A 26,593-nucleotide genomic window follows, 5' to 3' on the forward strand; every position below is an offset into this window, starting at 1 on the left:
CTTTTATTTTAGTCTCAATTTATTTAGAAATGCCCGGATAATGCAAATAAATTTTTCGACATGGCAGTACATCAACAGGTATGAATTTACACCATTTGAAACATGTATCTATGAAGGCTTTTAACCGCCTGTTCTAATGTTGTGATCGCCTTTATACCCAATTACTTCAGTATCTGTGTTTCATTCTTCAATCTTTGAACAGTTGAATCTTTTAAAACAGTAGAACTTCTAAGAAGGTTTGACATCTTCATGATCTTGGTTGTGGCCGTTCATAACGCTATTTTGTGAGAATAAACAGTATAGACCCCACAGTTTTTTTTATTAGAATGTCCATCTTATCGTACTTACCTCTGTCTACTACCACTACTGGCCTCTCTGTTCTGGGAGGTTTGTTTCCACTGAATTCCTTCTGGTGCCAGCCTCCCGAGTCTCTCGGGTATGTCTTGGTGTTCCCCTCTTACACGTACCTTGGAGGTTCCAAGATAAGACTTGCCCAGCGAAATCGGTCTGTGGTTTGCGCAGGGTGTCTTTAAACCATCGATCTCCATACTACATCAGAATTCTTATTGTTACCCAATCTTTATTTTCCTTGTCAGTCTTTGTGTGAAAAACATGAATTTCACCGTGCAACAAAATTTCTGTTTGTTGCACTTGAATTTCGCTGCTTTTCAGAAGAAATGGCATGTATGAAATAGACTCTTTATAGATTAGGCTCAGCTGTCCTGAATTGATTTTACATTTAATATAAATGTAAGTTTCAGTGGAATTGCCGTTCGTCAAAGACATACAAATCGTTATTTATGTTATCAAAATTACAATTCAGTTTTTACTTTTGGTGACAAACACAAGCTGTATATATGATATAGCATATGACTAGAGCTGAAATTGATAAGTTGAAATTCTATTTGGGGAACAGTTTTGCTTTGTTATGAAAGCCTAGTGTGGTTTCTGTCCCTGCATTCCATTTTCAATAGTGTAGTGTAAAAAGAGTGGTGGGGATGGTGAACAGACTAATGAAAGCCTTCAATATTCAGACCGATTTAAATAAACAATAGTAACTTATTATTCGTTAATAAAACAGGGATGATTTCAGTCAAATGTTTAATTAATAAGAATATTTGTGGGGATATTAGTTCATATAGACATTACTGTTTCAGAAAGAATATGACTATGGAAATGAACCAGGGTTGATTTCCTCCCTCCCCCTAATTTAAAATGACATTGGATTCAGAAAGCCACAGATCTGCAGTTACATATTGAATTCAATTTCTTATCACTATGTGTCAATTATTTTGCAGGGTCAGAAAATGGATGATATGACCAGAATCCTTCCATCAAATTGCTCCAAAGTTTTTATACAAAGAGATTTCTCGGATGGAACTGCTGTTAAATTTCATACAAAAGAATTTCCAACAGAGCTTGTTGGAAAGGTATATGAAATGTTAAATATCAAAGGCATTAGTAAGATTAAGTATTTTAATTGATACACTTACGACTACAAACTTATTATGATAATCTAACCTCCAATACTCACTATTTAGATGTCCATTCCCAGTAGTCTTGTATAGTCTCGGTGTTATATATCTACTAACTAAAGGACAGTAAATATGAAGGGGATATTTACATGTCAGATAGTATTCTATTGCATATTTAGTGTTAATTACCGAACACAGATATAGATTTCCTTGTTTAACAGTACATCTAATATTTTTATTGAAACTTGTAAGTAAATTTTTTTTAATATAGAATCTACCAGGGCGTACTTGCCCAAGTTTTTCTGGATTTATCAGAAATATGTTACAATGTTCTATGGAGAGAGGGATTCCTGTGATGTTGTAGACTGGTCACTGATATAGAGATTGTGTTACAATGGATGATTTTGTCTCTTGCTATAGATTGAAGATAAATACTTGGTACAGACCATCACAACATTGAATACTATGTATAGCGAGGCGGAGTCCTTGAATAGTCGTAACTACTGCGAGAGCTGCTTTGCCTGTCTGACTGCGTACCTCAGCTATCTGTGTTTTGACACGCATTATGAAAAAGTAAGAAACTTTTAGTTTATTCTTGAGAATGGGAGGATGCACAAAATTGTACAATATGGATTCTACAGAAATATAGTGTGACTTTTACTAATATCAATAGTAAAGAGTTAGGTTGAGCACAGCATATATCCATTGTAATTTGTTATAACTGGAATACCAGTGTCATACCTTTGATTCTTGTAATTAGACACAACGGTGTATTTGAATTATGTATTGCGAGAAGGAAGATTGTACGAGCTTACACACGGACAGTGGTATAACATTTGTCTGGATCTGTTGCTGTGTCAGTTGGCAGGGAACCAGTTTATTCTAGAGCGTCTGATTCTTATGGAGTCACTAATTTTAACTTGATCAATGTGCAGTCATAGACTGAAATCTTCCCGTGTTAACTGCAATCACAATGGCATTAATACTTTATTTTTTATCTTCTTGTTCCAAACAGGTGTTGAAAAAGGTTGGAAAGTACATAGCAGAACAGAATCAAACAGTATATGTTCCAAGAGGTCTTATGTTGGTGGATCCAGTGGAGCGGGGTTTAAGAACAGTAAGTTGTCATTGTGCAGACTAATTAGCTCAAAGATGACTGACTGATAACGTTTTTAAAAAATAGAAATTATCGCGAACAAGTATTAGTGTCAGGAAGATAGTCAAACAAACTTAAAGCAGATTTACAACTGCTACAGATGTTGGAAAATGATAAAAAGAAAAAAAGCTTTACAGCTCATTTAAAACTAGACTACATTTATATATACTCATTTAAAACAAGATTACATTTATATAAACTCATTTAAAACTAGACTATGTTTATATATACTCATTTAAAACAAGATTACATTTATATATACTCATTTAAAACTAGACTACATTTATATACACTCATTTAAAACTAGACTACATTTATATATACTCATTTAAAACAAGATTACATTTATATATACTCATTTAAAACTAGACTACATTTATATACACTCATTTAAAACTAGACTACATTTATATATACTCATTTAAAACAAGATTACATTTATATATACTCATTTAAAACTAGACTACATTTATATATACTCATTTAAAACAAGATTACATTTATATATACTCATTTAAAACTAGACTACATTTATATACACTCATTTAAAACTAGACTACATTTATATATACTCATTTAAAACAAGACTACATTTATATATACTCATTTAAAACAAGATTACATTTATATACACTCAGTTAAAATCAGGACTACATTTATATACACTCAGTAAAAATGTACATGTGGGGTATGTATGTGTATATATATAGATATATTGGTATATGTATATGTGTGTATGTACATGTATATATATTCAAATATGTATATGAACTGTTTGTACTTGTATTATCATATATCTCGTATTGTTTATTGTGATTGTATGCCAACATGTTTGGTGAATCAATGAATTGAATTGAAAATTGATGAACCATGTTTTACTTTTAGCTTGAAATTTGCATACTGAACGAATCCAATGGGAGATGATGCTGGTTAATTGTCAGAAGAAGATTGTGAAAGTGAAAGAACAGCCTGTGAATTCCACTGTACTATGGCCGTCAATCTTATACTAGATGTTGTGATCAGTGCTCTCTATAAAATATGTCCTCCAGCCCCTGTTACATACTTCCTGGCTCTGTCAATACAACACACACACCCACCCCCCAGTATATACTTCCTGGCTCTGTCTATACAATCATCACATGGTAGTTCTCCTGTCATATATTGCTTTTTATGTTGTCCAGTTGATATGGAGGCCTGACACAGCTATAACCTTGAGAATCTGTACAACCTTTATATCATGTCTCTGTATGGACAGACTCTATACATCGGTAGTTACATTCCAGATTTTAATCTCTCAAGTAAGGGTTGCAGTATTTTTATCCAGAGTGTAATAATATCACTGGTACATGTGATCAGACTTCTTCATCGACAGAATCATGAATCAATCATTTGTACTACACTGTATGGAGAACAGCTCTCTTGAGAAATTCTCTTTGTATATAATGAGTAGTGTTTGATAAGTTTGCTTGTAATATAGTTTGGCAATTGAAATATTTTTCTATCACACTGTAAATTGATTTCTAATGACTTATGTACCTATTTTTTGTTATCAGAATGTCCCAAGCCAATCACTGTACATTTAGTTTTATATGCTTTATACTTGTATGTACATTTCATATTGTGTGAAAAAATCCTACCTTTAAATGATTACTAGTGCACTCGTGTTTTGTCTTGACACGCAGGGACAATTCATTACAGGTACAGTTAAAACTGTCTAGTCTGTTACCTTCCTGTATGTAACCTGTATATGTCGAATCTAATTTTCGCCCCATTGTATGTTTCTTTACACAGTACAATCTGATTTACTGTCTATTTGACATAACTGTCTCTCACACAGCATGTCGAATTGTAAGCTTTTACTTTTATGTTGATAATGACCATGAACAGTATCAATTCTCACAGCTATCAAAAGAAAGAATTCCTTAATTACAAAACAAGTTAAGTGAACAAAGGAAAGGTTAGATATGAATTATTTCAGCGAGGTACACCATTTACAATCAGCAGTGGCAGACCTCCACTTCAGTGATACAGGTTGTCTGCATGCTGAATCACCATTAGATAAATTTTCTACAATAGTCCACCTCTGTTGATCTTCAGAATTAATCTGCATACAAACTTTTCTAATCATTCAAGGTTCAGTGAATACAGAGAATTGTGTAGTATTATAAATATTGTATACTGTTTCCACTAGATATGATTGCAATGTATTTGTGGATGTTTTGTAATTAAGTTCAGTTTCATATTCAAGGTTGTCTTTCACTGGAAGAAAATTACTTTTCACACATTTGAAATGATCAACTGTAATTTTGTTGCATGCATTATCATAAATTAGAGATATCTAAATCGTGAAAAACGAATTGAACACTATGATACACAGGCAATGGATAGACTGTCAAGTTCATAATATTGTTCTCTCTCTACTTTACTTTTAAACGTCTTCATCATATTTTGATACAGATTCTTTTCACGCTTTTGTAAGTGATTGTTACATCATTAAACAGACGCTCTTTTTAACATCCTGTAGACACATGACCATGGCCGTCTTAATGTACAATGACAATTACTAGTATACAAAGACCTTGTGAACAGTTTCCCTGCAGACCGGTAAATTCATAGAAGTGCAGGGTATACTATAAGAATTTTATTTCCCCAGAAATGAAGGAAATTTTAGACTTTCTTCAATGTATACAGAAAATTTATACCACATCTAGTCTTGACTTGAGACTGGGGTGTTTAAACTGTACTGAAATTGGATATGATTCTGTTGTGTAGATAAATCACTTTTGTTTTTCAATATGTCATTCCCAAATTGATTGGCAGGTGAGTAGGGCAGACTATAGGTCTTCCTACCATTCCAAAGGAACTGCTAAATTATCTTCATCGTGGCGGATGTCCCATCAGTTTGTCAACTTTCTCTTTTTTGTTGTTAAAATGGCAACATATATGGAAATTCTGTCGTATACTCATTTTAACGTTTTCAGAATTTAGTCATTTAATCAATAAAGAATTCAGCCAACCTGTAGGTCCTAGACTAACGCATGCGTAGGTGAGCGCCATCTGTAATGCACTTTATTTATTCTTTTAGATAATAGATCAGTGTTAATTCTTGGCGACTGTGCCAAATTATAAATATCGCGAATATGATTAGATAATGTAATTAGGCTATAGTGATTTTAATTTATTTTGTAAACTTGTTTATTAATTCACTAATTATCTGTTCCTTAAATTTGTTCTACAGGAAACCCGCTTCATCTTTAGGAACAGAACTTATTTTTATTAGGAGTAAATTTATCAATAGCAGTCGGTTAGAATTCAATATACATGTATCTGAGCTCAAAAAGAACTATGATTATAAGTTTATATATTAGAATATATCTATTGCTTCAGTATTTTAGTCAATATGACAAGTATTTATTATGCTGTGTTTTGTGTTGATTGTGTCTTATGAATAAAGATGTCATCCTTGCTTTTGTATTCTTTGTACATCTTTTATACAGCAGATTAAGAAAGAAAGAAAAAAACCTACAAAATGACTCCCATTGCAGATTTACTGTGAAACATTTCTGTATAACTTTATCAGATAAAGAGGAGAAAATAAACTGCTTGGAACTAATTTCTGTGGAAACGAGGGGGTTATTTATATTAGGAAATACCGAATATAAATAACCCTCGTTTCCACAGAAATTAGCTTGGAACATACATGTTGATGCGGAGGGGATCAAAATTCCTAAAATATGTTCCAAATTTAAACATCTTGTGTGCATTTACTCCACACCAGAACTGAATTCCATTGCATAAAGATGTCACTTGAGATCGCGACCTGGAATTGTAAATAGGTTTGCCGAGGATCACAACCTGGAATTGTAAATAGGTTTGCCGAGGATCACAACCTGGAATTGTAAATAGGTTTGCCGAGGATCACAACCTGAAATTGTAAATAGGTTTGCCGAGGATCACAACCTGAAATTGTAAATAGGTTTGCCGAGGATCACAACCTGAAATTGTAAATAGGTTTGCCGAGGATCACAACCTGGAATTGTAAATAGGTGTGCCGAGGATCACAACCTGGAATTGTAAATAGGTGTGCCTGGATCTCTGCAGTTTTGTACTTTATAGTGTGATTTATCTCAATGTAACAAAAAACAAAAAAGACGTGCTTTCTCTTGTCCAGGATGTAAATGTTAAATAGGCATTGCGTTCTACAGTCAGTGTAGCCAATGTTGATCAATGTGAATATAAAAACAATGAAATGTTCTTTGGTTTTTAGCTCTTCTGAGCCAAAGGCTCAAAGAGCTAATCATTTGGCCATATGTGTGGCGTGCAGTGTGCGTCAACTTTTGGAAAAAGGGCTATATCTCAAGAACCCCTTGGCCAATTTTTATACCCCCTGCAACAAGTTGGGGTGGGGGGTATACTGGAATCAGGTTGTCCGTCCGTCCGTCCGTCCATCTGTAGACGCAATGGTTTCTGGGCTCTAAAGCATTATCCTTTCCACCTACCGTCACCATATCATATATATGGACTACCCATGGGATGAAGATGTTCCCTATCGATTTTGGGGTCAAAAGGTCAAGTGCACTGGACATTGAAGTAGCAATATGGTTTCCGGACTCAAAAGCGTTATCCTTTCCACCTACAGTCACCATATCATACATATGGACTACCCATGGTATGCAGATGTTCCCTATCGATTTTGGGGTCAAAAGGTCACGTGCACTGGACATCGAAGTAGCAATATGGTTTCCATTTAAATTCTTAAACAGCTTTTTTCATCGCATGGAGATGCTGTGTTCCTAGATAATCCATTTCTCCCTACAAAGGAGAATACCCAAGGTTTGTCATGCCATTTGTTTTTTACACTCAGAAAAGAGGTAGTTTACACCTATTACCAACACCCTTTGGGAGATTGGGGTAAGCGGGGGGTATTCTTAATGAGCATTGCTCAAAATGCCTCTTGTTGTCACAGGGTATCCTTGGCCCAAGGGCTTTCATTTGTACTAAAACTAGGGTTGTGACCCTTTAATAAGGGGAGATAATTAGAAAAATGCAAACAAAAGTAGTGGTTGCTAAAAAATCTTCTCAAGAACCACTGGGCAAATTATCACCAAACTTATGCATAAGGATGAGGATAGGTTGTAGATAAAAAATTGTTCAAGGCATCATCCTGGGGCAAAGGGTGTGGTCTTGAGGTCACTTCAAAGTAGACCTTAAATTTTGTTTTGTTAAAACTTTGATATTTTGCTTAGTATAAGGACTAGGATCATCAAATTTTGTCAGTTGATGCATCTTAGGACCTAATATCATGTTGTCTCAAAAGTAGGTCATGGTGACCTACTTTTTGAATTTCGCAGGTAATTATTATTAAATGGATTTTGATGCATAGCTTGAACACTTTTGAGCCTATGATCATCAAAAGTTGTCAGTTGATTGATCATGGGACCTTGAAGTGCGTCATGTGAAAAGTATGTCACCATTACCTACTTTCTGAATTTTATGGCTAATCATTTATAAATACATTTTAGGTTGTTATTTCAGATACCGAGAGGTTTAGAATCATCAAACCTTGTAAGTTGATGCCTCTAGAGGCCTCGAAACATATTTATAACAAAGTAGGTCACAGTGACCTACTTTTTGAATTTTGCAGACATTCAAATTTCACATTTTCAATTTTAGATGCATATTTTGGACACTATGAAAGCTAGGATCATCAAACTTTGTGAATTGATGTCTTCATAGTTTGTTGACCAAAAAGTAGGTCACCTTGACCTACTTTTGAAATTTGACGGCTATATTTTAATATTTCAGATACTATTTGACTTACAATTATCAAACTGTCAGTTGATGCCTGTCGAGTCTTCAGGGTGTGTCGACCAAAAAGTAGGTCACTGTGACCTACTTTTGGAATTTGACGTTTATATCTGAATATTTTAGATACTATTTGACTTCAATTATCAAACTTTGTCAGTTGATGCATCTTGAGTCTTTGGAGTGTGTCGACCAAAAAGTAGGTCACTTGGTCTTTGATGAATCTTGGTTAGTGAGAATTTTTGCCTGTTCTACAATGTATCAGAAGAGGATTCTAGGCCCATGGGCCTCTTGTGTTGTTGGTTTTTTTTTTCAGTATTGGGAGACATGAGCGCCGGAATATTTTAGGAAGATTTGAATTTAAAATCACTTTCCTACCATGCTGGCGCCCTTCATACCCCCTCAACAATGACTATAAGCAGATGAATAAACATTAATAAACAATTTACTCAATAAACCATTACGTCATTCTTTAAAAATGTTATAACACTGAAGAGTAAAGGGTATGCATTATAATTAAAATTTCTGATGAAACTCCGCTTACTAAACTCGATTTCGAACGACTGGAAACAATTCTAACACTGGCAAACTCCGCGTGCATTAAATTAATTTTTCACCTATACCTTTATTTCAATCGAGCATGCATCTAACTTGTTATGTTTATTGTTTTTGAAACTAAAATGGTACACGGCACAGTATCGCATGTCAGTGAGGCCTATACGTAAAGTAAATCAGGCTGGAGGCCTATACGTAAAGTAGATCAGGCTGGATGGGGCCGTCGCATGCACGTGCAATTTATATCAACGTTTATTTTTTGTGCTTGTAAATTTATTTATTTGGTGTGTGTGTGTTTGTTTGATTTTTACTTGACTTTTCAAGCTTATGCATAAAATATCGTGCTCGATGTGCATAAAAATTTAAACTTTCTTTTCTGCTTGACCGATTTTTCATATACCTACCCACCTGACCCAGACTCACGGGAAATCCAGTGAGTTGACTGTCTATTAAGGCACACCTAAACGACTCACAGGTAGGTTGTATGATTTATGAATATCAAATATCTACTATTCCCGAGAAATGTCCAATTAACAGATTTGACAATAGGAAATGAGGAAACTAAATATTTGCATATATACATGTAAAATCTTTTAAGCTTTACTGTAACACCTGTACCGACAACCTGTGTCAGCTTAAGCTTCATGAAACATTTAGTAATTTATTTTCGACAAGTTTCTATACATTGACATCAACAGTTGCTGAATAATAATCTTTGTTATAAACCGTCGTATTTGTATATTACATTGTAAATTTCAACTTTCGTTTTATCAAAGACACGTATAATGTCTCTAGATTTATCTTACGATCGATGAAAGCTCAATCAGTCGGAACGCCATGAATGATCCATTTAAAGTCCTACTAACGTTATCAGTGAACTCATTATAATAAATAATTTACGTTTTGTCTACAATCTACAGATGTCCAGACAAGATATAAAGTTTGCCCAGCACTATGTGGAGTGTACACAGTGTGAGGCGAACGCTGAATATTACTGTAACACCTGTACCGACAACCTGTGTCAGGTATGCCGGGACCGTCACACCAAGAGCAACGCCACCAGATCCCACGTCATCGTCCCCTACCAGGAGAGACCGACGACATCTCCAAACACCGAATCCTGTCACATCCATCCAGAATTCTCTTATGACATGGCGTGTCAGGAATGCAAGCTTCCGGTCTGCTCTAGATGTATGAAGGAAAACCATAAAGGTCACACATTCAGAAACCTTGAGGACACACTAAAAGACATCGAGAAACCCTGCAGAGAAAAGATACAAAACGCGAAGAAGAATATTCTCCCAAAACTGCGCGACCGCTTAAAGAAATTATCTGACCAGAGAAAAAAGTCCAAGGAGGAAAGAACCGACATAAGGAGACGACTGCGAGAAGATGCAAAACAGATTAAGGATTTAGTAGACACCATTCTCCAGGAGAAACTCGGAGATCTTGATATCAGCGACAAATCCCTGGATGAGGAATTCGAAAATCAAACAGCCATTATATCTCGTTTTATATCCAACTATGAAGATTTCATCGACGGGTTTGAAGATGAAGAAAAACGACCGTACGAGAAGCTAGCGCTGCGAAATGAAATACTCCAGTCTGAAGTTACAGAGCCTGAATTACCAAGCCTAGAAAATCCTCAGTACCAACTAGAAATCATCAACAAGGACGGGGTCATGAAGCTGTTTGGAAAATTAAGTATGCCAAAGAGATCTACGTATGAGAAACAAAAACAAAAAATTTCAAAAAAACTTAACGTGTCAAGAAATATTTCTATCGGTTCTCCTATAAAATGTCTGGAGTTCGATGTGCCCTCTACACGTTTACGTCAGATTTCCTGTGTATCTGTAGACAAAGTTTGGGTTGGAGATAGCAAAGGCCAGATCATGCTCATGGACAAGACTGGAAACAAACTGGACGAGATTAAAACAGATGCGTTCTCATTGTACGGTTATCACGCTGTAACTCACGACGGTGATCTGCTGTACATCGACAGAACAAACAACAGCATCAAGAAATACACATCAGACAGGAAGACCACAACTGTAATCAAAACCACGGGAGACTGGTGGCCCCGCAGTGTGTACTCCTCCCACAGGACCGGCGACATACTGGTGGGGATGACGACTGGTCACAACAATAGAGTGGTCCGATACAACAAGGAGGGTCGTGAGCTGTGGCAGAGTCAGTACGACGCCCAGGGTCAGCCTCTTTATAGATATCCTAGATATATAACAGAAAACGTGAACGGCGACATCTGCACGTCAAACGGTATCCTCAATAAAGCCGTGGTGGTGGTGGACAGGGACGGAAATCACCGGTTCTCCTACAGAGGGCGTCAGGACGAATCAGAATTCAATCCATTTGGAATATGTACCGACGTCCAGGGGCGGATCTTGGTGATAGTCAGTGTTGGCAATGGTGACAGCGTCCACGTGATTGATCAGAACGGAGAGTTTATCACCGTCCTACTGACCAGGGATCATGGAATATCTAGTGAATACGGACTGTGTAGAGACAGTGACAATAATATCTGGCTTTGTGGAGGCGGTACAGTCAAAATGTACAAGTATTTGAATTAGTCGTGAAGTCACTGTTTCGGCTACTATCCCTGTTTGAAGTAACATGCATTGCGTAGATTTAATAAGACTTGAAATACCCAAACAACCGATGACACGAGTTGGTCATAAAGTCATTGTTTTAGGCTGCCATCTGTGTTTAAGTGCATAATACCGAACAATCTGCACAGGGAAACAGTTTACTCAAAGCCAAGGTTAGACCAGATACAAGAACCTTGATGTGCCAGAAAGAAAAGTAACATGTGATTAGTGAGCAGCTGTGATCTAATATTCACTCTGAAGATAAAATCCAATGATTCCTGTTTGATTTGTTTCAATTAAACTCTACATAATTGAATATTTTGTTTATGATGTTTATTTAAATACATGGTTTATACCATCATCGATTGATACATATTTTATATATGTATTTTCAACATTTGGATAGGAAATAGATTCTCATCTTACCTAATTAATTGTAATGGTTATATATACATTCATTAAAACACTGCATGCAAAGGACATCCTGCATAGAATGAATATACACAATGGGTTTGATTTTCGGTGGATTCAAATTTTCGTGGTTGAACAAGACCACGAAATCAATAAGATTCTGTTTTCATTTAAGAAGGAATAAGTAATGTGTCCACAAATTTTTGTATGAATAAAATTGTAATTTTTCGCAAAATTGCGAAATTTTATACTGCAATACACATAATTAAACAAAAATGGTTATTATGACAATAGTACATCTTACTTTATGCGTTTTGGTTTAATCAGAAACTGATGGACTTGAACGAAAGTTTGAAGAAAGAAGTGATTTTTTGTGAAAGAAGCACTACAGAGGTTGCTAAGTTATAATTGAAATATGTGTCATCTGACGTTGTCTTAAAAATAAACCACAACAGAAAAAAAATCAAAAAAAATCAGGAACTGTGTTTTCTTTGCTGGCCAGGGACAAAGAGGACTGTGCAATATATTCCCCCTTGCTCTTGTTTATAAACATTTGGTAATGGAAAGAACAGGCGGTGAAATTTTCGCTATAGACTTAAAACAAAAAGACAGGCGGATCCTTGTTATATAATTCCGATCTATCACAGGAGTTACTATAACCCTCTCTCTACCATTACCGTCAATATGATCGATAGCGCTAAAAAGGAAATACACGTGTATGTACGTAACTTTCAGACGTCTCTTTGAAATTTACAATTATACATCATAGATGAAGGAATTTCTTGTACTTTCACTCTCACCTCTGTCGGCCCGAGTTCGAATCCCGCTCGCGCCGGTAAGTGAGAAAGTTTCTCAGTATACTTTCGGAAGGTCGGTGGAGACCCAGGTATATTGCATCTGGGTTCTCTCTTCCACCAATAAAAACTGGGTGCCACCAGATAACTGAAAAATTGGTGAGTGTGGCAGAAAACATCGACCAATCAATTAATTCTCTCTACTCAAAATTTATTTACGAATGGGATATAGTTGAAAATGCATAGGCACAATGCAACAAAATCTGCAAAAAACATTATCTAAATAATGAACTATCAATTTCTCTAAGACCTTTGAGACTTTGAAATGAGACTTGCACATGTAGCTGATTGCTACTATTTTGTTTTAGCCCTTTGTGTTCGGAGATTATGGAAACTATCTTGGGTCATGTTAGAATTAATAATGAATATTTGAAAAAAAAATTCCATGTTTAATTTCATTACAAATAGCTAGTTGATACAGTTTCCCGAGATGTAAGTATAATCAAATTCTTATTGGATATACTCCTGTTTGGAGATGATTTGGAAATAAGTATGGTGAGTAGATGCCAAGTTCTCAAGTTTACAAAATTGTATGTAGTCATTTTCATTATGTATTTATTTATAACAAGACACGTGATCATCACCATCTCTGATCCTAGGGAATACAAGTTCTTCCATTGATAAATTCAGAAGTCTCCTAAAAATATGTGTATCAAATCCTAAGCACACGAACGATAACTCCTACATGCAAACATTACGAAAAGAGGCAATATGTATATGTAAATTCAACGCCTGAAATTTTCAGAAATTCAGTACTGTATCTCTCGGGAAATCGTGAAAAAATACAAACATAAATTGTGTGCACGTGGGAACTGTGTCCTGACTACATACCCCTACTAATGACAACGCATCAGAGTGTGTATAAACATATTTGTTTTATTTTTACTTGTACATGTAACACATCAGGGGTACTTATAAGCTTGTGGGAGGGGATCAGGACTTTTTGTATGTGAGATAAGCCCTTATTTAGACTTGTTCTGTAAGTAATTTCTGCACAAATGACAAGACAAATAACGAAAATTTCATCTATATTTCTGTTTCATTCTGTTAAATGACGTGTGGATAGTGAAACCACTAGTTTATTATTCTGAGAATCACTATAGAGAGACCGTTCTCAGTCCAGCCTAGCAGAAGAGAGAGATACAGACTGTAAACTGAAAATAACAATAGAGAAACCTTTCTCAGTCCAGCCTAGCAGACGAGAGAAATACAGACTGAAAATCACTATAAAGAGACCGTTCTCAGTCCAGCCTAGCAGAAGAGAGAGATACAGACTGTAAACTGAGAATCACAATAGAAAGACCGTTCTCAGTCCAGCCTAGCAGACGAGAGAAATACAGACTGTAAACTGAAAATCACTATAGAGAGACCGTTCTTAGTCCAGCCTAGCAGACGAGAGAAATACAGACTGTAAACTGAAAATCACAATAGCGAGACCGTTCTCATTCCAGCCTAGCAGACGAGAGAAATACAGACTGTAAACTGAAAATCACAATAGAGAGACCGTTCTCAGTCCACCCTAGCAGACGAGAAATACAGACTGTAAACTGAAAATCACAATAGAGACCGTTCTCAGTCCAGCCTAGCAGACGAGAGAAATACAGACTGAAAATCACTATAAAGAGACCGTTCTCAGTCCAGCCTAGCAGAAGAGAGAGATACAGACTGTAAACTGAGAATCACAATAGAGAGACCGTTCTTAGTCCAGCCTAGCAGACGAGAGAAATACAGACTGTAAACTGAAAATCATAATAGCGAGACCGTTCTCAGTCCAGCCTAGCAGAAGAGAGAAATACAGACTGTAAACTGAATGACTGTAACCACACCTAGGACCATGGTAGATTAGAACATGTCCGGGGGGGGGGGGGGCACTCTGACTGCAGTGACTGTAGGCTATAGAAATGTAAATTACATAGTGTTAACCAAACTCATTTTACTGCATAGACATACTTATCAAAATTATGTATTTTAATTTGGAAGTTGAAAAGCGATTAGTTTTCAGACATTTTACACTCCATGTTCAATTTCATACCGCTTAATTTGCCGCACTGATGTACATTATGTATATAGTTATTAAATAACAATGTGTTTAATATGATATACTAGAAACATACTATTCATATATTTAGCTTATTTACATAATACTGGTTTTTCCCAATATCAAAATCCGTTCATATTGACCATGGACAGCTAAAAAACTATTCAATTCATATATCAAACAAGTCATCAAACACGAACTGATGTCATTCTCCTAAAAACTGGGCGCCACGATATAACTGAAAAATTGTTGAGTGTGGCGGAAAACATCAATCAATCAATCAATTAATCAATCAATCAATCTATCAATCAATTCTTTATTTTACATATTTAACTTTCTTTTCTTTAAGCTCTTAGAATACTATTTTGTCTATTAAATCATCTAGAATTTGATGCGTCTTTGTCATGTATGTCGTACGTAAACTAGGCTATTGACATCGAACTTATTTTTTAACAAATATGTTTTCGCCAGTTTTTATTATTTGGGAAAGTGCAAGTTAAATTGAATAAAACTTGGTAATTTTCAGGAGGGGAAGGGTTGATAATCGGACCTAAAATGGGTCTTAAAAAATCCCTGATTGTATATGAATTCGCTTATCAATACATGTAGGCCTACAGGCTTGCCATTATCCCCTAACACTACCGTCAAGGACATCACGGACTTCCAAAAACCGCAGATACAAACATTTCTTCTTCTCTTAGTAAATCATTTATAAAAAAAAAAAAAAAAAAAAAAAAAAAAAAAGCGACAAACTCATATGCAAGTGCACTTTTTTTTTTTCATTTTTGGGTAACGTTTCAAAATTCTAATATAAAAAAAAAAATAAAATCAAAATCCTAACATATTCCCCCACTACACTTGTGTCAAAACATACCTTTGAGTCAATGTACAGCCCCATGTGAAATGAAAACACACAACTTCAAATGATTTTGTTTACTAATGTAGGTAGACTTCCGCTCTAGCTGTCCCCCTCCCCCCACCCTCGGATAAACATAAGTTCGCTAGATGAAAAGTGAAGATTTTATATCCTATGAAGAATACAAAAGTAAGTGTATGGCCAATACGTTCCCTGGACACACCAGAGGTGTAATCACTGAAGGTCTGAACACATACATGTATCACTTGTTTCTACTTTTCTCCTTATTGAATGTGTACACACGCTCGTGTATATGAATGCTCTTGTATATATCTTTAAATAGGCAGCTTGTAGAACGTGATTCAGTGTTTTGATTCAGAATTTCGTAAAATGGTTTTCATTTTTTGCATTCGGTTAATAGAGTATCTAGACTGAACCATACATTTAACTGTACACCATACTAGATTCACACTTTGATATTGGAGTGTGGCGTAACGGAAAATCTGGAGCTGACCGGAGCTTGTTATTGAATGTGTTTGAATGCTCTTGTAGGTATCTTTAGGCAGCTTGTGTAGAGTGACTCAGTGTTTTGATTTAGAATTTGATCTTTTGCATTTTAATAGAGTATTTACTTGACTGTAATTAAGGAGAGGGGGATTTTAGTAAGTGGACCAATAAAGTTTACCTTTCTAAGACGGGTTTTCACAACTTGTATCATACCTGTGTAATCTAAAAATAAAATATTTTAATAATGGTTGGATAGAGCCTGACAGATTCCTCATAGGAATATAATTTACCGTCTTCATTGACAAGATCATTAACAAAATGTACATTATAGTCATACAAGTTCCTATGGAAGATAGCTTTAACACGTAATGAGAAAATTGGGATTAAGAAATAATGGTAGGCATATTGTATGTATAGACTACCTGATTTAGGCCTATATTTTTCATTGATTTTATCTCGAAACACAATCTAGGTTTTTGAATAATATGTACGCAAAATCTGTTATCAATTTTACATGTTCTAAGCAAGTCTTTCCACAGGTAAGTATTTTAATCCAAATATTAAGTTGTCTTTAAGATTTGGAGAGGGAGAGATTTTATACCGTTTCATCTGAAACCACAGCGGTGCGTATATTCACCTTTATGTGCTAAAAATCATAATTTTAGATTTCTATTGTGACGTCATAAAATTGCGTACGCAAATTCAATGAAAAACAATAGCGTGACGTCATAATGTATAGTTTGGTTGAGAAGTGCCAACAAAGGTGCATTCTGACGAGTTGCTACAAAGGCATCAGTCATTATTCGGGACAGTGTTCGCTGTTTCTTTAGCTTAAAAATTCTGAATTACCATGGATAGTACAGAGAAGACTGTGTGGGTCCAATTTAGGACCCACTATGTTACCAACAGCGAAGATCTTGTTTTGGGTATCACTGGTTCCCTCCCAGAGTTAGGGCAGTGGAACGTGACACGAGCCGTAATAGCAGGTAAATTACCATAATATGGCCATATTGATCAAAATTACCAGTAAGGCAACTTATAATGATTGTTTTTTTTTTTTTATTTACTTCCCCAGTGGCAATCTGAGGTGCGTTTCATTTTGTAATTTTAGGCCTTTTTATTTACACAGATAATCACTGATATCATTAATGATTTGTAACATACAGCTAATCACTGATATCATTAACGATTTGTAACACACAGCTAATCACTGATATCATTAACGATTTGTAACATACCGCTAATCACTGATATCATTAACGATTTGTAACACACAGCTAATCACTGGCATCATTAACGATTTATAACACAGCTAATCACTGATATCATTAACGATTTGTAACACACAGCTAATCACTGATATCATTAACGATTTGTAACACACAGCTAATCACTGATATCATTAACGATTTGTAACATACCGCTAATCACTGATATCATTAACGATTTGTAACACACAGATAATCACTGATATCATTAATGATTTGTAACATACCGCTAATCACTGATATCATTAACGATTTGTAACATACCGCTAATCACTGATATCATTAACGATTTGTAACACACAGATAATCACTGATATCATTAATGATTTGTAACATACCGTTAATCACTGATATCATTAACGATTTGTAACATACCGCTAATCACTGATATCATTAACGATTTGTAACACACAGATAATCACTGATATCATTAATGATTTGTAACATACCGTTAATCACTGATATCATTAACGATTTGTAACATACCGCTAATCACTGATATCATTAACGATTTGTAACACACAGCTAATCACTGGCATCATTAACGATTTATAACACAGCTAATCACTGATATCATTAATGATTTGTAACACACAGCTAATCACTGATATCATTAACGATTTGTAACACACAGCTAATCACTGATATCATTAACGATTTGTAACATACCGCTAATCACTGATATCATTAACGATTTGTAACACACAGATAATCACTGATATCATTAATGATTTGTAACATACCGCTAATCACTGATATCATTAACGATTTGTAACACACAGCTAATCACTGATATCATTAACGATTTGTAGCACACAGCTAATCACTGATATCATTAACGATTTATAACACGCAGCTAATCACTGATATCATTAATGATTTGTAACACACAGCTAATAACTGATATCATTAATGATTTATAACACACAGCTAATCACTGATATCATTAACGATTTGGAACACACAGATAATCACTGATATCATTAACGACTTATAACATACCACTAATCACTGATATCATTAACGATTTGTAACACACAACTAATTATTGATACCATTAATGACTTGTAACACACAGCTAATCACTGATATCATTAACGATTTGTAACACACAGCTAATCACTGATATCATTAACGATTTGTAACACACCGCTAATCACTGATATCATTAACGATTTATAACACACTGTTAATTATGAGTGTACAGTATATATTACGAATGCTGAACCGAATTCAATCAGTTTATGAAAGTAGAATGTCCGTTTTAATAAATTTGAATTTTCATAGTAAACAATATGTTAAAACTGTTACTATCATACATCCATTATCGATTTTCGAAATCAAATTTACCAAATATACTGCTTAACGTTTGTTAACATAGTGAAGCATAGTAAAATGAAAGCGAAAATTGTGTTGATTCTAGTGAAACAATAAAGGCAAATATCTATCCTAATTTATACTAAAAGACATTTCAAATTCCAGGTAATAACACGTCTAGTTCATTTCCAAACATTTTTTTAACTTTACAGATGAAATTCCCAAAAGATCAGGGGAGTGGATTGTATTAATCGAACTTCCAGTAAATGTCACGTTTGACTGGAAGTGGGTAGTACTTTCCCAGGAAAACGCCACGATGACCGCGTTCCGGTGGGAGGAGCGAGGCAATAGAAGAACTGTACTGCAGGAACGGGGTCGTCGATGTTACGCCGCGTGGAATTACGACGCGGCGTATGAAACCATCACCAAATTTCCAGGTATATAAGTTTCACGTAGATGTATATTTTGTTGTATAGTCTAATTCTTATTGTACTCTATTTTGTGACTAATCAGATAAAACTAGAATATGCAATTTATTATGTATAATCTGGTTTGGCTAGGGACACCTCCTCCTCTACAACAACTACCACTTCTTTCATTAAATGGCCTCCCGTAATAATTTTAGAAAGATGGTGTCCCCTATCCTGCCGGGAGCTCCAATCGGAACACGCTCGGCCTTTTGAAAAAAAATGGTCGGTTACGGTTACGATTGCCGGGAACTCGGGTTTGATACTAATTTGGATCATATACACATACACAGACTATCATAACATTAAGCACAGACAGTGGCGGATTTAGAGGGGTCTTGGTGGTTGAAACCCACTGAATTCATCAATTTATTTTGCCAATTTGGGGTCTTCACCCACCCACCCCCTTCATCCCCCAATTTTTGGAGCGGAAAAGATATGAACCTGGTTAGCACCCCCTCCTTTTGAACATTTTGTAGATTCACCACTGATAGATTAGTTTATATGTATCCATTTTGAAATTAGTTTTGGTTTCCTTCAGTATTGACCACCTCTATTTCAGTTGATGAATGGAAATGGATAGATGATGATGCTCAGGATGATAATGGACCATCTCCTGAGAGTGAATATGTCCCCTCGAGGCGTGTAGAGGTAGGCTACCTTACTAGTGTCGTGGTATCGTCCTATCAAGATATCCGACACAAAGTGGTAGCCTTTTGTCAGTCGATAAGGGGGATTTTCAGACGAGGCTGAACAGATGAGGACATTTATATCTACAGTTCTATCATTCCTGCATTAATTCAATGATTTTTTTTTTATTGCAATCTACCTCATGTGAATAAATTCTAATGATTTGTGTAACTGTCGTTAACTGAATTCAATGATTTATTTTTTATTCTATTCTACCTCGTGTGAATAAATTCTAGTGATTTGTGAATAAATTCTAATGATTTGTGTAACAGTCGTTAACTTTTTGAAGTCGATATAGTTCATCAGTAGACTAAAAAATTGTATTCCTGTCCCGCTTTATATTTTAATTAAACAACGTTGCAACCTTAATTCGTGTTTTATTCCACACACAAACTTGACCTCGCTCTTTTTCTATAGAAATCGGGAGCGCCAAATTAACATAAACTCAAAAAATTGAAGATATCTTCAATTATTTGAAGATATCATCAATTCAATTATTGCTCTCTTTAATTGAATTAATGCGGGCTTTAAATCAATTATTGCTCTCATCAAATGAACTAATGCGCACTTCAATTCAATTATTGCTCTCATCAGTTGAATTTTAAATGCGCGCATCAATTGAATTAATGAGAGGAATAATTGATTTAATGCGCGCATTAATTGAATTATTATTCTCTTCAATTCAATTGATGCGCGCATTAAATAGAGCAATAATAGATTTGATACTCGCATTAATTCAATTATTGCTCTCTTCAATTCAGTTGATGAGAGCATCAATTCAGTAGAAATATTGCTCGCAATAATTAATTTAGAGTTCGGTCTAAATAATTTGATGATCTCTTTAATTCAATTGAAGACATCTTTAAATCATTTACAATGCTTTTGTATAAGGAATTAATGCGCGCATTAATTCTTTTAAAGAGAGCAACAATTCAATTAAAGATATCATTAATTCAATTGTGGATATGTTGAATTGAAGATATCTTTAATTATATAGTTGCTCTCTCTAAAAGAATTATTGCTCTCTTCAAATGAATTAAAGATATCATTAATTCAATTGAAGAGAGCAATAATTGAATTAATGCGCGCATTAAATCAACTATTGTTCTCATCAAATGAATTAATGCGCGCATCAATTCAATTATTGCTCTCATCAATTGAATTAATGCGCGCATCAATTCAATTATTGCTCTCATCAATTGATTTAATGCGCGCATTATATCCATTATTGCTCTCTTCATTTGAATTGTAGTGCACATCAATTCAATTGTTGATATCATTAATTCATTTCAGTGAATAGATCATTAATTCAATTAAAGCGCGCATCAATTCAGCTGAAGAATCAATGCTATCATCAATTTAATTAATGTGCATAATAATTCAGAATTGAAGATATCTTCAATTATTTGAGTTTATGTTAATTTGGCGCTCCATACTATTTTGGTTGCATAACGAATAAAAAAACCAGCCATGGTGAGCAAGCGGCCTATGCCATTTCTATAATGGCTGAGGAAGAATGTTTTAGAAAGGACTTCAGTGCTTGCTAAATTCTGGTAGGTCAAAACCACAAGTCCCTGTACCTAGGGAAGTCGATCATTACTGTATACTAAACCACAAGTCCCTGTACCTAGGGAAGTCGATCATTACTGTATACTAAACCACAAGTCCCTGTACCTAGGGAAGTCGATCATTACTGTATACTAAACCACAAGTCCCTGCACGAGAATAAAGGGAAATTTGTCAAGCCTATCCTCGTAAATAATCAAGAAATTTAATGGTTTTGTTTCTTTTTGGTTCAACCAGGCGGGAACTTTTCGTACAGCTGTACCAGTTCCAATTTTCCTTTAATACCGGAGAATTACAGACCTGCAATGATCAATAACATTCTCAACAAATCTCAGCTTTACGGTACCTTCCAGTTCTGTTGTGTTTCACGTTTAAAGTAGGAGACAACTTGTATTATAAACACAATCATATTTATGCAATTACGAGTGTGGTATATTCTATCGCTTGCGTAATGCAATACAGGATTTTATAGTTACATCATAACATACATGTACATGTATACTGTGTAATATCATCCTGTATAACACGTGTATATTGATTTCATATGATTTTAGTTAAATCATGGCCAGACTCCTAGAATTGATATTGCAATCAATTTGAACACAATTAATTTTACAAACGTAATTGATGTACTGATACATAGATATTTTTAATGATGGTATGTGCTCTCTAATGAATCATAAATAGTACAATAGTACTTATTACACTGTTTTATATAGCGGTACTGTCTGTCTACTGTCGTACACACTTATATAGCCATGCGTTATATGAAGTGTTCAGTAATCAGCTACCAGTATCGTATACACCAAGACGGAAATAGAATATCAATTGTATAGGGGTCAATTATATATACATCTACTTATTCATATATATGATAATTTGGAAATCCCTTTACACAGTTCACTCATTTCACGCGCCGGGTACAGCACTCTTTCTAATGGTCACCATGCATTTGATTTTTCCGTGGATGTGTCGGTAAGCTGGTAGATACTAACATATCCCGCGCCATGCGAGATTGCCAACTTTGCCGAGTTTTCGTTTGCTATCAAATTAATTTCACGCGGCTCCTCCACTTCATTACACGTATCATAGCTTCCTAAATGATCGCCGGAATACGATACGATGTGAATCTTATTTCTTTTGCAATCTGCCACCAAGAGATGCCCTCTACCGTCCAGAGTCGTACCGACAGGCTTCAAGAGCGGGGATTCCGGACTTCCGTAATACGACCCGCGAATGGAGCCATCTCGCGCAATGAACACAACGCGGTTTTTCTGCCAATCGCACCCTACAACGACACCCATTAAAATGTCAACAGACCGCGGACAGATGAAGAGAGGTCGGAGTCGTAGGTCGGTAGCAATGGTGAATTCCACTGCCCCGTTGGAACTGACGATGTCAATTCTTGGACTACCATAGGGTTGACAGACTCCGCAGATGAGTCTAGAACACGTCTTATCGTATGCGATGCTGGAGTACCCTGTCGCTGTTGTAATGCGACTGGAAACCCTCATGTTACTATCCTCCACAGCCACTTGCAGAATGAGTCGTCCATTTGGGATGGCGACAAGGCATAACTGGCGGACCTCTGTGCCCTTGGTGTACACAATGTCCGTCGGTTCACCCCCGGCAAAGTTCATCACGCTGATGAGATGTCCACTATCGCGATACAACTTCAGTTTCATGTTCCACTTGTCGACGAGAACTAGGCGGTCAGTCGGCACCCACGCTATTCCCACCACGTATCCCTTGCTATCCTCCGGTAGGAGCGAGGGGAAGGTCCTCAGGTACACGGCATTTTTGTACGGAGTATTGTTAAATTCTGGTGGTGCTGAAGGTGGCAAACTAACCCTCAATCTTTGGTGTTCCTCCATTTTGATTTTTCCCGATTTTCGAACCTCAATACTGCCGATCGGTTTACTAAATATTTCTTCAATTTCCGGACTATACTCAAAAGTAACTTCCAGCTCTGTGGGATTTTTTCTTGAGATAGAGCTGTCGAGATGCGACATGTGGTCTTTCATTTCCATTAAGACTTTCCTGTACGCCGTCGCTTTGGGTAGTGACTTTATAGACTGTAAGTCGCATTTCTCCAGTAATTCTTCCTTGTTTTCAATTGACCCCATCACCGAACGGATCCAAATAACAGACTGAGAAGAATCGAACTCTTCATCATTCAGATCTCTATCCAGTTCTTCCATCAGTGTGGTTTCTTTTTCTTGTAGATACTTGTCAAATCGATTCCTAAGATCCTCAATTTTCATCTTTATTTCCTTCTTAGCATTTTCTTTCACTCTGAGAAATCCCCTTTCGTTTTTACGTGCATTGAAATCAGCCTCCTCTGACTGAAGTTTCAGCTTTTTAAGGTCGATTTTCGCTTCATTTTGCTGAATTTCTAGCTCCTCCAACATCTTTGACAGAGATTCAGTGCCTTCCTCTACAGGTTCGTTGGAGATTTTAGCGAAATCGATAAGACTGCTGCTGAATTTATCGTCTGGTAGTGTAGATACGGTTTCTATGCCTTCTATTGGCTGCTGACAGGATGAACATTCCGTTAGACTTTCTCGCTTTGTTTTTAGGCAGTTTCCGCACACTGTGTGTAGGCATGGTAAAAGTTTAGGAAACTCTAAATTATTATGACAAAATCCGCATACCATAAGTTCCTCCGGAACTTCCATTTCCAACCGTATCACTCTTCGAGGTTCAGTATTTAATCTGCAGAGGTAAAAATTATTATTGCGAAATATATTTCATAATAGGTCAGGTGAGTCAGCATGGAATTCCCCCCCCCCCCCCCCCCCCTTTTGTCTCATCAACATTAAGACATGCAATATAAATGTTGCTAGAACGAAAATTGAGAAGCACGTTTAATAATTTTTACCTGTGCACACCTGTGTGATGGTCCGGATGACACACCTGTAAAACTCACGGATGACGCACAATGAAGGGCACGGTGTAAAACAAGAGTTGTTGATATTGTACGTAAATGCAGTTTCTTCAATCCGCTTTCCTTCTCACACGTGTAATACATGTACATCTATAAGATATTGACAATTTATATTAACTCATGCGGTCATGACCTTCCATTAATTTATCCTGCATTGCGATATGGACGACGAAAAAGAGAAAAATGAATTTAAATTAACATCCATGCTAAAATAGATTTAACATTTTTTTCCTTCCATAAAGTATGCCATAATAGCTTAAGAATACATGCGTTTTGCAATCTTCATTGGAAATGGAAACACGGAATGATACTTCCAATAATACATGGATAGGTGACTGATCAATATAATTAAAATCAAACTTCTTAGATCCGCGCCGTAAACTCTGCGTAAAAGTTTCCGACGGGGATCTAAGAAGTCTGATTTTAATTAGATTGGTATTGCGATTTTCATCTTTTAAATATTTGGGGGGGGGGGGGGGGGGGGGGGGGGGGGGAGGGAGAGGACGCGGGCGGTGAAAATTGGGCATTGATAGCGCTATTCTCTGTGTATGAATTTTTCACTCTTTCGTTTTTCTATGTACAGTTCATTCTTTATACAATTCAGTCTAATTAAAATTAGCCCCTACGTTTTTTGTTTTTTGTTTTGGTTATGCCTACAGCCTTCGGTGGATGGAGAGAGGAACGAAGCGCAATCAACCGTGGGTTTCCGACGATGATTTCAGTTGGACTGTATACAATTTGAGGAAACATGGAGGATGTCTTCTGGCAATGTCATCATATGTTTTAGTAAAAAAAAAAAAAAAAACCCAACAAATTCCAGTAAAAAAAGAGATCTGTTTACAGCATGTATCCTAAAACTACCACACCATGCTCACTGTAATTATCCAAGGAAATCAACAAATCGAATTTGGGCGGGGGGGGGGGGGGGGTTGGAGGGGGGGGGGGGTGAGATAAGGCTCGGTAAATTACTTGATTATTGCTAGATGTAAGTTCAGATCTTCATACCCAGTTCTGTTTTGTTTTTAGGCATACCACATCCATTAATTTTCATTGATTCTTTTTAATGATCATCTTAAGAGATGTGAACATGTTCCTTATTTTTCAACATTAAATATACATCACTACAGCCAGTTTGCAATGACTGGAACCTAATAGAACATTGTCTGTCCGACTCAGATATTTTATCAAAACTGGAGACACACGATAAATTCACTACGTAGTGTAATGAGTTATAGATTCGATTCGATTTTTCAGTTGCAGTTGATTTGATGATTTACGTGTACAATGTACTCCTCGTTTTAATTGTCATAGTAATTTGAGGCTGTACTCCAATCAATTCCAGGGACAGTCGTTATACGATAGCTAGCTATCAGCTGAGATTTTCGAATACAACATTTAAAAAAAAAAATTGATCAAAATGTATACAGATTTTTTTGTAACGGTGTCTTTTTGAAATGAGATTCGATATCTCCATTGTAATAAGATTTCCATAGTAAACTATATGACTGATCACAGAGCTGTGTAAACGAGCCCAACAGACTCGGTATAAGTAAGTAAGTAATTTTTATATTATAGTGACATGTGTTTTAAAATACAATATTTCACAACATTTTACAAAGTACATAAATTATTGAACACCCGGCCCAAACGGACCTATATGTCACTTTGAATCAATATATATGTATCATAACATTGTATATATACATGCGAATGGTGATATAAGATCATCAATTTCTATATAATTTTTGCTGTCTGATTTTATAGGAATTAAATATAAAGTTTGCTGTCTGTCGTGGATAATTATTGATTACGTTCACAAATAAGGAATAATCTAAAATTAAATTTTGGTATTGAGATACACCTATTCTGCTGAAGAAATCATTTCTTAACGTATTATATAAAGAGCAGTGTAACAAAAAATGTTTAAATATTTTAATGAGGGTATGAAATGCAACGCCTACAGACCATGCCCGTTACAAATTATACCATCATGTATTTTCAAAAATGAAGTTTATTTCTTATTTCATTCCTGTCGGAATTCCCAGCCATTTAAATAGTCGTACTATATTTATCTG

At 35.8% G+C, this 26,593-nt stretch overlaps 4 protein-coding genes across 4 annotated transcripts; 3 read left to right on the top strand and 1 right to left on the bottom strand.

Moving 5' to 3' along the window:
- Positions 1–6: 6 nt before the first annotated feature.
- On the top strand, positions 7–6,099 carry LOC125659833 (golgin subfamily A member 7-like). The gene is made up of 5 exons (XM_048891626.2): positions 7–78; positions 1,299–1,430; positions 1,896–2,048; positions 2,491–2,592; positions 3,517–6,099. The coding sequence occupies exons 1-5, from the start codon at positions 61–63 to the stop codon at positions 3,553–3,555; spliced, it is 444 nt and encodes a 147-aa protein (XP_048747583.1). The 5' UTR covers positions 7–60; the 3' UTR covers positions 3,556–6,099.
- A 3,215-nt stretch (positions 6,100–9,314) lies between these two features.
- LOC125659885 (uncharacterized) lies at positions 9,315–11,913 on the top strand. Its single transcript, XM_048891681.2, has 2 exons — positions 9,315–9,466; positions 9,912–11,913. Exon 2 carries the CDS (start codon positions 9,912–9,914, stop codon positions 11,577–11,579), a length of 1,668 nt encoding a protein of 555 aa, XP_048747638.2. The 5' UTR covers positions 9,315–9,466; the 3' UTR covers positions 11,580–11,913.
- A 3,730-nt stretch (positions 11,914–15,643) lies between these two features.
- On the top strand, positions 15,644–20,159 carry LOC125659887 (starch-binding domain-containing protein 1-like). Its single transcript, XM_056150488.1, has 3 exons — positions 15,644–17,249; positions 19,061–19,285; positions 19,878–20,159. The coding sequence occupies exons 1-3, from the start codon at positions 17,114–17,116 to the stop codon at positions 20,066–20,068; spliced, it is 552 nt and encodes a 183-aa protein (XP_056006463.1). The 5' UTR covers positions 15,644–17,113; the 3' UTR covers positions 20,069–20,159.
- A 1,803-nt stretch (positions 20,160–21,962) lies between these two features.
- LOC125659881 (uncharacterized) lies at positions 21,963–24,559 on the bottom strand. Its single transcript, XM_048891675.2, has 2 exons — positions 24,453–24,559; positions 21,963–24,286 (listed from the first exon to the last, which is right to left on the bottom strand). The coding sequence occupies exon 2, from the start codon at positions 24,247–24,249 to the stop codon at positions 22,513–22,515; it is 1,737 nt and encodes a 578-aa protein (XP_048747632.2). The 5' UTR covers positions 24,250–24,286; positions 24,453–24,559; the 3' UTR covers positions 21,963–22,512.
- Between the last annotated feature and the right edge of the window lie 2,034 nt (positions 24,560–26,593).

Source organism: Ostrea edulis, chromosome 9 (assembly GCF_947568905.1).
Source record: "Ostrea edulis chromosome 9, xbOstEdul1.1, whole genome shotgun sequence".
NCBI classification, from domain to species: domain Eukaryota; kingdom Metazoa; phylum Mollusca; class Bivalvia; order Ostreida; family Ostreidae; genus Ostrea; species Ostrea edulis.

Bases quoted from the DNA above. Each gene is read 5' to 3' on its own strand.
- LOC125659833 (XM_048891626.2), top strand. The intron at 1,431-1,895 runs GTATATGAAATG...CTCTTGCTATAG, and splicing joins CAACAGAGCTTGTTGGAAAG to ATTGAAGATAAATACTTGGT. The intron at 2,593-3,516 runs GTAAGTTGTCAT...TTTTACTTTTAG, and splicing joins TGGAGCGGGGTTTAAGAACA to CTTGAAATTTGCATACTGAA.
- LOC125659885 (XM_048891681.2), top strand. From the start codon at position 9,912: ATGTCCAGACAAGATATAAAGTTTGCCCAGCACTATGTGGAGTGTACA.
- LOC125659887 (XM_056150488.1), top strand. From the start codon at position 17,114: ATGGATAGTACAGAGAAGACTGTGTGGGTCCAATTTAGGACCCACTAT. The intron at 17,250-19,060 runs GTAAATTACCAT...TTAACTTTACAG, and splicing joins GACACGAGCCGTAATAGCAG to ATGAAATTCCCAAAAGATCA. The intron at 19,286-19,877 runs GTATATAAGTTT...CCTCTATTTCAG, and splicing joins AACCATCACCAAATTTCCAG to TTGATGAATGGAAATGGATA.
- LOC125659881 (XM_048891675.2), bottom strand. From the start codon at position 24,249: ATGGAAGTTCCGGAGGAACTTATGGTATGCGGATTTTGTCATAATAAT.